At 46.8% G+C, this 10,101-nt stretch overlaps 1 protein-coding gene across 1 annotated transcript; it reads left to right on the top strand.

The window, feature by feature from the left end:
* On the top strand, positions 1–9,340 carry DYRK2 (dual-specificity tyrosine-(Y)-phosphorylation regulated kinase 2). The gene is made up of 3 exons (XM_004675916.2): positions 1–466; positions 1,066–1,214; positions 7,546–9,340. Exons 1-3 carry the CDS (start codon positions 418–420, stop codon positions 9,151–9,153), a joined length of 1,806 nt encoding a protein of 601 aa, XP_004675973.1. The 5' UTR covers positions 1–417; the 3' UTR covers positions 9,154–9,340.
* Positions 9,341–10,101: the final 761 nt, after the last annotated feature.

The following is a 10,101-nucleotide window of genomic DNA, read 5'->3' as shown; positions in this document are numbered from 1 at the left end:
GAGTCCGCGGGGGCGCGCGCGCGAGCCCGGGGAGGAGGCTCCGGAGCGAGTCGGTCTTGGCGGCGCAGCCCGCTCCCCCGCGCCCTATGTGAGGGAATCGGGGACGCTACGGCTCGCAGGGGAGGGCGAGGCATGTGCACGGGCCGGGGGCTGTGGCAGCCGCCCGAGGAAGAGGAGGACGGCGGCGGTGGCGAGGAGAGCGGGGGGCTCGCGGCGGCGGGCCCGGGCCGAGGGGATGCAGCGGACGGTGTGTGTCTGGCCCTAGCTGACGCGAGGCGGCGAGGAGGCGCCGGAGACCCGCGAGAGGGGCGACCAGGAGGTGGCGGCGGCGGCGGCCGCCAGAAGTAGCAGCAGGACGGGCGGCGGCGGCGGCGGCGGAGACGGCAGCCCTGAGATGCATTTTCTCCTCCAGCGGCCATGTTAACCAGGAAACCTTCGGCCGCCGCTCCCGCCGCCTACCCGACCGGTAAGGAGGGCCCCCGCGCCGCCCCCGGCGCCCGCCGCGGGTCCCCCGCTCGGCCCGGCGGCCAGCCCTCGTGGCGCGGCCGCTCGCCGCCCGCGGGAGCTCGAACAAAGTCGGCGCGGCGGCGAGGGGAGCCCCGGGCGGACGGCACGCCCTCGCCGCGGCTCCGCTCATTGTTGCACGCGGCCGGGAGGCGCCGCCGAGCGGACTCCCTCCGCCCGGCCGCTCCCCGCCGGGGACGTGGCGAGACCTTTGCGCGGTCGCCTGCTGTCCCGGCCCCTTCCAGGCCTGCGGCCGCCTGCTACGTGGACCGACCGCCGAGCCCCGGGCCAGGCGGCTCCCGAGTGGGGTCGCGAACTCGCGAGCCGGGGCCCGACTTAACTTTGCAGCTTCCGGAGCCCCAATGGGGGATGTGCGCTGGGGATTCCCGGGCGCCCGTTCCCTCCCCAGAGGATCTGCGTCCCGCGTTTTCACTGCCCGGGTGTCTCCCCCAGGAAGAGCGGGGTTCGATGCCCAGAGGGGTGGGGCGGGGCGGGGCGACGGGGCCGGGTGACTTTCTCCCCCCTGACCCTCTTTTGTCTCCTCCCGCGCGTGCCTCCCAGGCCGAGGAGGGGACAGCGCCGTTCGTCAGCTTCAGGCTTCCCCGGGGCTCCGTGCGGGGCCCCCCCGGAGCGGAGTGGGGACCGGGCCGCCCTCCCCCATCGCCCTGCCGCCTCTCCGGGCCAGCAACGCTGCTGCCGCAGCTCTCACGGTGAGACCCAGCCCGCGGGCGCCCGGGGGTAAGGGTGGGGGAGAACCAGGGGCATAAACACTCCACACTTGCGGGGTTCTGACGGCGGGAGAAGAGAGGTCGAAGTGCGAATGGGTTCACGATCCTGGCCAGTGGCCTCTCCAAAACGCCGCCCTCGGTAACTTGGGGAAGTCCAAGCCGAAGCCACAAAGGAAGACTCGTGTCTCTAGCCCATACCTGTACTACTCTTCCTCTGAACTTCCTCCTCGCCTCTTTCTTTCTCTCTTCCCTCTTTTCTGGTCCTTGCTAACCAGAGGACCTTTCCATGCCTGGGTAAACATGCCCCCCTCCCCCTCTCTAGTCCTCCCCCACTTCCCCATAGCACCACGTTGGGTAGTGGATATTTATAGAAACAGATGTGTGAGGGGACAGCCAGACCGTCCTGCCCGGAAAATCGATCACCCAAAGAGCTTCCCAGCCTGGCTCCAGCCAGCAGGGAGCACCGCCAATTGTCCCCTGCGTGTGGAAGCATGTTTTATGAGTGCTACAGGTTTGAACACAGCAGAAATTGTAATTACCATTAACAAAAATAAGAACCACAGCAGCCATCAAAACAAGCCACCCCTGTAGGAATCTGCAGTTGCATGTTACTCAGAAGGAAAGAGCCTTTGCTTTGAAAGTGGGAAGGGGAAGGTACCTGATAGGTGCAGTGGTCCCTCAGCAGGGGCTGTCAGGGAACGGAGCCCAGCATGGGGCTGATGGCTGTAGAGATTGGCAAGCTGGATTTGACTTCAGCGTGTACCTTTTCTCAGCCTCCAGAGGTGGCCTTTGGATGGTGACTGCCAGCCTAGAAGAGGTGTGTGCACTTGGAGGAGGTGATGCTGTCCAGGTCTTCTTTCTCTTTGGATCTTGCAGTAGAGCCCCTTAAGTTGGCTCTGCCTGAAGTATGCTTGCTAGTGATCTGGCTTTATTTGCCAAGTGAAAATCAAGTTGGAGATGCCAGCTTAAAGAGGAGCAAATCAGAGTGTTATGTATAAAGGGGAACTTGTTTGTCTGAGAATTTGTGAGAGGATGTCTAGAATGGAATATCTCTTCTTAGACCTGGACAGATGTGTACCAGTTTCATAGAAACACATCTTCTTAGCTTCTCTCTTTGCCTGGTACATCGAGACCCATGGGCTAAGAATGTACTGCCCAGAAGTTAATCCACATGTGAAAGAGAAACTGAACAGGCTTATTGTTTCTGTGTATTTATCGTTGTCACTGTGATGCTTTAGTTTTGGTTTTGGAGCATTGGGTTGTTTGCCTGATTAGGAATATACTAAAGATTTAGAATCTGTAATATTTAGGTGGTGGTGGTGTTTTTTCCCTCCTTCCTCTTGTGTTGCTGTCATTAGATGACTTGGTGTGGCCAGGAAGGGAAACTGCGTCTAGATTCCAGTTTTATAAAGGTGGGCTTTGCTTAATCAGAGCCTCTTTGCAATTGACATGTATAATGAAATTAAAGGAAAGTATCCTGATGAATAGCTGGTAGACCAGCAGTGAAGAGATGTGAGGGTCTGATTCTTGTCCAAGGAGGGCTGTGTCTTTCTGTGGCTTCTGATTTACTTGTTCGCTTACTTGTTGAACTTTAGTTTGCTGTTATTCATTAGAGGTTTGGTTTGGAAAGTATGAATTTGGGGTTTCATTATTGTTCAGTTTTGATTTTGTTTGTACAACATTGCAGACATAGGACAGGAAAGCATAAAAGCACCACTTTTATCTGCTCCTATGACTTTATTTTACAGATGAGAAAACAATTGAGCAAGTTAAACGGTTTGGTAAGATTCTTAAGCCAATTCATTTCAAGGCAGGAGCTAAAACCCAGACCCACCTACACCTAACTAACACACTGCTTGATACTGCCAGTTCCAGGGAGCTGTACTAATTTCATTATGAATTTGAGAAGCTTTGCAGATCTATATTCTTACCTTATAGTTTTTAATGCCACAGCACTGACAGCTTGGAAGAGCTTTAGAATGAGTAGGGGGACAACACATTAATGAGAGGAAAGTGATCTTGTCATAGAAATTTGTTCATATTTTCCCTTGTAAATATATGATTATGAAGATTATGCAGTTTGGAATTTACCTACTTCATTGTCCTTTTGTCTTTTTTCTCCATGGATATGTTACTGTATACTCCAGTCATTTTGTTTATCTCTGCATGTCTTGAAAGTTTGCCTAATCATTCTCTGGGTTCTGGTTAGTTTTTCTTTTAATGTTATGTGCGAAATAGATGGCTATTGATAGAGTTAACTCCCAAATGTCAGTATTGTATTACTTTATTGTAACTGTCTTTATGTTTAAAGCACTCTCTAGTTACAGTTTTACCTTTAATAAATAACTAACTGGAGAGTAAATATTCTCACTTAAAATGTAATATTTTGAAGAAGGAAAAGTAGGTAGGCGTTTGACTCAGGGCCACTGTCAGTGTGTTTGAGGAGGAGCTAAAATTCCAAACTTTTTTGATTCAGTTCTGTTCCCATAATATTATTCACTATTTCTAAGATGACATCAGCATAGTTTTAATACTCCCAGAAGTGTTAGCACAGTGAATGTGTACTATTTTCCTTTTTATTATTAGAAGAGAGTAAATTACCAAATTGTTATTCTCATATAATGTTTGACACTAAAATGTTTCAGGGTCAGAGAAGACTCTTGTAAATCTCTCCACTTTAACCCTTATATCATATCTAATGAAGGGATTCCTTCATTGTAAATTTTTTAAATGTGACAGGCTCCGTGCTTGGCATTTGTAACTAGGAGTAAACCACAATCTCAGACCTAGAGAGACTGAGTGGGGCTGAAAGGTTCCCGGTCTCCTTAAATTTATGATGTATTTTGGAAATGTTTTGGCTTTTCTGGGATTTCCTTCTCCTTTATTGACCAGTTAATTACATTTTTGAGCTTGCTTGTGATTTTAATTTCTGTTTGAGACTCAAAGTCCCTTACTGGAGCTTTTCTAGGGAATTGAGTTAACATCTGGGAAATTTTTTAAGATTTACATCACTTTCAGGTGTTTTAGTTGCTGTATCTGCTACCAGTATTTTTCTTTACTAGTTGCCATTTGCCTGCATGTCCCTGCTGGTGCCTCACATCTTGTGACTTGTGTCACCAGGGACATTTCACAGTTCCCTAGGTATAACTTTCTGTTTTCTTATGAAGGTACAAAGTGTAGTTCTCAAGAATAATTCAGAGAGGTGAGAGTTAAAGGATTCATTCATATATTCTTTCATGCAACAGATAGTTATTGAGGGCTTACTGTATGTTTGGGTTTATATTACAAAGATAAGAAGTGATAACCCTTGAATTGCTCATAGCAAGGTGGTTATATCAGGTGTTAATAACAGTAAAATAAAATGTCCTATCAGTGCTCTGTCAGCATAGTAGATAGAACAGTGGAAGTTTCTATAGAATAGTGGAAGTTTCGCAGAATAGATAAGAAAGTTTCAGAAAGGAACCAGATATTTGAAGAATGAGTAGGAATTCATCACCTAGGCCTGGGATGGAAAGAGATGCCAAGCAGCATTTAGAAAGTACAGTAGTAATATTGTGTTCAGTATAACACTGAACACTTTATACATGCTACCTTATTTAATCATTCTCATAACTGTAATGAGGTGGCTTGTGACCTTCATATTGACAAGAACAAGAACTTTGAAGTAAATTTAGCACAAGGTCACACAGTTAGGGTAGACCTGGCATTCATTTTCCATGTATCTAATTGAAAATCCCTGCCCTTCTTGTCATTGTGAAACGTGAACTTTCACAGCTTAAAAGAGTGTGGTATTTCCATAGGTGTGGGGGAACTCAGCTTACTTTAATAGACAAGAGAAGCAGTGGTAGATGAGATGGAAGCACATAGATCATTTAGGCTCTTAGTTTAGAATCTTGTGTTCTTGCCTGAAGTACTTACATTACTTATTGAAATGGGGTGTACTTGGTAGAAACAATGGTGTTTAACAGTAATGTAAGGAGATGTTGCAAAGGATTTCTAGGTGTACAGCTTGAGTGACTGGAGGTGCAGCCTTTTGCGTATCAAATTGAGTGTTATAAGAGGAAGAAATGGTTTTGGTAGAAAATCATGAATTGAGCTTGAGTTACATGTTGGAAAGGAAAGATCAGTCATTGTAGGAGAGGGTCTTCCCTATTGAGACATGGATTAGGCACCACTGAGCCAGAGTTACAGACGAGGCAGGTGGCAGCCTGCCAAATGGTTTGCTGGAAGGCCTGGCTGTGGTCAAGGTCAGCCAGAGAGAGTTATGGGAGTGAGAATCCAAGAGAGATAAAGGTTGAACCCTGGGGAACTCTTAGACCCACTTAAAGGTAGGTGATTATTAATTGAAACTGCTGAGGAAACCAAGAGAATATAGTTGGAGAGATAGGAGGTGATTTGCAGACTCTTGTTCTAGTCACCAAACTTCATGTGATTATTGTATTTTAAATTGTGCAAAATAATGTACATTGCTATTACAAAAATTGAACTCAGTTTCTAATTGTCAAGGAGGTTTTCCCTTGTTATCTTTTTAGCAGTGCCTAAAGCCTCAGTGTTAATTTTGTTCCTAATAGTCTCATGATTTTTGTATTATGTATATTGGTAGGTCTTTCTTATAAGTAAATGAGGAAAATAGGTCTTCAGGAGAGATACGTTTCTAATTTCAGGTCTTTTTATTCCCTGGTGCTTGAAAGACCACCGGGGGAGGAGGTGGAGAAAAAGATTTGACTAGAAAGCTCCCAAAAATCTATCTGAGAAATAAAGTTCTACCTTTTATGAAATGCCACTTAATAAAGACTCCAGTACACTACTGAATTATTCTTTGTTTTAGAAGTAAGCAGAGAGAAAGTGATTCCTCCATCCTGCATATTATGGGTCAATTAAAGAAAATTGGAAGGTCTTGATCTGCTATTAAGGTTTTAGAATTTCATATTATGATATAGGTGGTTCTAACCCATTTCCTGAATTATTGTATTACATATACGGAACACTACTTCAGTAACATACATAGAACCCAAAAAGAAGAATTTAGGAGATAGTGGAAACAATATCACTTGATAGCAAGTTTCAGTATTGTCAGCTTCTCGAGGGCAGGGACTCTGCCCTTCTGTGTGACTAGATCTCTTGCGTTACTGGTTCAATGAGCTGTATTGTGTGCGACAAATTGATCTTTATGCTTTCTTCTAAAAATCACCTAGCAGAAGCTTATTTGAGGCTGGCAGGATTCTCAAGCTATGAGGGGATCCTGGCTCCTGGTCTTTCCCCAGACTTCCCTCTTTGCAACAAGAATGGGGGAAAGAAATTCCAAGTCGCTTCTCAGTGAGAAGCTGGAGGCCCACTTACACCATCCATTTTGTTTAGACAGGAATATTGGGGGGGAGGGGGTGTATGTGCTTGAAATAGAAATTGCTACATTGTATTCCTTGTTGGAAAACTGAGTATCCCAGCAGAGTGGATAAATGCATGTCTTCAGAGAATTGAGTGATTGACCATACTAAGGCCAGGAAGGGTGTGGTGGCTGGTTTTGTTGGACAGAATAGCCTTAAATGGTCATCACTGTTAGTGAGGCCCATAATATTTCAAAAAAAAAAAAACAGGTTGGGGGGTGGGGGTCACAAGATAAGATAGTGGTATCTACATGGGAATCTTCCAAGCTGAAAGTGCAGTTTTCTTTGCCGCTGGATAGTACATTTTCCTAGGTATAGTCAGTTATATTTCCAAGTAGTGAAGACTGAAAGTGAAGATACCTGTGTTTTCAGAATAAGTGAAAGACAGTTGGGAGAAGTACTGTACAAGACAGATGTGCCCTCCAGGTATTAAAGAAGCTACTGGATGAACCATGAAGGTCATTACTATCAGGGAGCCAGTATAGAAAACAGTATTTTTCTGTTTCTGTTGCATTTGTATATCAAGTCTGGATTGAGTGGATCATTTATGCTATGCCAGACTCTGCTAAATGTTAAGATGCTTTTTGAGAGAACTTAGTCTAAGGTTCTTTTACTCAGTACAGCAAATGCTCTTTAGGTGTGACTTTTATGAAGTTCCTTTTCCAGATCCCTAGTATCATAAGCCTTACCCAATCCACTTGCTTGTTTTCTGTATATTGTCAGAGGTTATATCACATCCATGCGTCCTGTGAGGCGTCTCATGAGGTCCCTCTTGGGCACGTAACCCTTTTTGTCATTTAAACGTGATTCTGATTGTAGATTCAAATGAAATTGGAGTTTGCAAAGGTGGGGGTCAGAGCTGACATGAAATATCCCGTTGGAGCCGACGGGCATCTCCCTTCTATTCATGTGTCCTTTCCACATTCCAGATTGGCAGCAGTAAGCACACAATGAATGATCACCTACATGTCGGCAGCCACAGCCACGGACAGATCCAGGTTGAGCAGCTGTTTGAGGATAACAGTAACAAACGGACCGTGCTTACGACACAACCAAATGGGCTCACCACAGTGGCCAAGACGGGATTGCCGGTGGTGCCAGAGCGGCAGCTGGAGAGCATCCACAGGCGGCAGGGGAGCTCCACCTCCCTGAAGTCTATGGAGGGCATGGGCAAGGTCAAAGCCACCCCCATGTCGCCCGAACAAGCAATGAAGCAATACATGCAAAAACTAACCACCTTTGAACACCACGAGATTTTCAGCTACCCTGAAATCTACTTCTTGGGTCCAAATGCAAAGAAGCGCCAGGGCATGACCGGTGGACCCAACAACGGTGGCTATGACGACGACCAGGGATCATACGTGCAGGTGCCCCACGATCATGTGGCTTACAGGTACGAGGTCCTCAAGGTCATTGGGAAGGGAAGCTTCGGGCAGGTGGTCAAAGCCTACGACCACAAAGTCCACCAGCACGTGGCCCTGAAGATGGTGCGGAACGAGAAGCGCTTCCACCGGCAGGCAGCGGAGGAGATCCGGATCCTGGAGCACCTGCGGAAGCAGGACAAGGACAACACCATGAATGTCATCCACATGCTGGAAAACTTCACCTTCCGCAACCACATCTGCATGACGTTCGAGCTGCTGAGCATGAACCTGTACGAGCTCATCAAGAAGAATAAGTTCCAGGGCTTCAGCCTGCCTTTGGTTCGCAAGTTTGCCCACTCGATTCTGCAGTGCTTGGATGCTTTGCACAAAAACAGAATCATTCACTGTGACCTTAAGCCCGAGAACATTTTATTGAAGCAGCAGGGTAGAAGTGGTATTAAAGTGATCGATTTTGGCTCCAGTTGCTATGAGCATCAGCGTGTCTACACATACATCCAGTCTCGGTTTTACCGGGCCCCGGAAGTGATCCTTGGCGCCAGGTACGGCATGCCCATCGACATGTGGAGCTTGGGCTGCATTTTAGCAGAGCTCCTAACTGGTTACCCGCTCTTGCCCGGGGAAGACGAAGGGGACCAGCTAGCCTGTATGATTGAACTGTTGGGCATGCCCTCCCAGAAACTGTTGGATGCATCAAAACGAGCCAAAAATTTTGTGAGCTCCAAGGGTTACCCCCGTTACTGCACTGTCACGACGCTCTCAGACGGTTCTGTGGTTCTCAACGGAGGCCGTTCCCGGCGGGGGAAACTGAGGGGCCCACCAGAGAGCAGAGAGTGGGGGAATGCACTGAAGGGGTGTGATGACCCCCTTTTCCTTGACTTCTTAAGACAGTGTTTAGAATGGGATCCTGCGGTTCGCATGACCCCTGGCCAGGCTTTACGGCATCCCTGGCTGAGGAGGCGGTTGCCAAAGCCTCCGACGGGGGAGAAGACGTCAGTGAAAAGGATAACTGAGAGCTCTGGTGCTATCACGTCGATTTCCAAGTTACCTCCACCTTCCAGCTCAGCTTCCAAACTGAGGACTAATTTGGCACAGATGACAGATGCCAACGGGAATATTCAGCAGAGGACAGTGTTGCCAAAACTTGTGAGCTGAGCTGAGTCCCCCAGTGCTGGTCCTCCGAAAGATACGTTGTTGCTGAGCCTTACTGGGTTGAAAAGGAGTAGCTCAGACCTGTTTTTATTTGCTCAATAACTCAACTCATTTGTATCTTTTCAGCACTTATTTTAATGTAAGAAAGTTTTTCTTTCGTTTTGTTTTTATAAAATACATGGGGACAATGCTTTAAGTTTTTATACTTTCTGAAACTGTTTTTGTGTTCTAAAAGTACGATGAGCCTTACTGTATTTAGTGTGGCAGAGTAATAAAATCAGTGGCAGGCCATTGATTACTTCATGACTGCCACGCATTTACAGATTGGTGTCAAAGACATTCACTTGTTTTTATGGTTTATAGTATATTCCCTCCAAGGTGATTGCCCCCGAAGGCCCCCCTTTCTCCATGCCCCAGGTTCATACACAGGTGTGGAAAGTTCTGCTTCTGTTTTCCATAAGTTTCTGGGTGGTAGTGATGGTGGGAAGAGAATGGTTTGGGTGAAAATGACATCTTAAGAGAAACTGACACCTTAGGGATTTTTTTTTTTTCCTCCTAAACAACATAAAATCCCCAAGGTTTAAGTGCTCACTACGCATTTCTGACATTCTGAGAGCGGGCAAAGCAGACCTGGTGGATACATTGAAATGTGTGTGATCCTCCAGACTTTTAATATGGGTGAGCTGGTTTATCAGAAGCCGCCTCTTACAGAATTGGTTTTTGTACCTAAATTTAGAAGTGAATTCCATGAACTGTTCTCATTGCTTTCTCCTCTGTTCTTTCACCACACATTTGTTCTTGCATTTAATTTTATTTCTTCCTTCAAATGCATATCCCAGACTGTTAATACAGAAAAGAGACATCTCAGCTGTGATTGTGACCATTGTTTCATATTCCAGTTTAAAAAAGAACAGCAGCCTAGCTAGGTAAGGTATCACCATAGTTCCAAAG

The sequence above is a fragment of the Condylura cristata genome, unplaced genomic scaffold, assembly GCF_000260355.1.
Source record: "Condylura cristata isolate star-nosed mole 26May11 unplaced genomic scaffold, ConCri1.0 scaffold00004, whole genome shotgun sequence".
NCBI lineage: Eukaryota > Metazoa > Chordata > Mammalia > Eulipotyphla > Talpidae > Condylura > Condylura cristata.
Note: the sequence above shows the minus strand (reverse complement) of the source record. Positions and strands in the feature narration are given on the sequence as shown.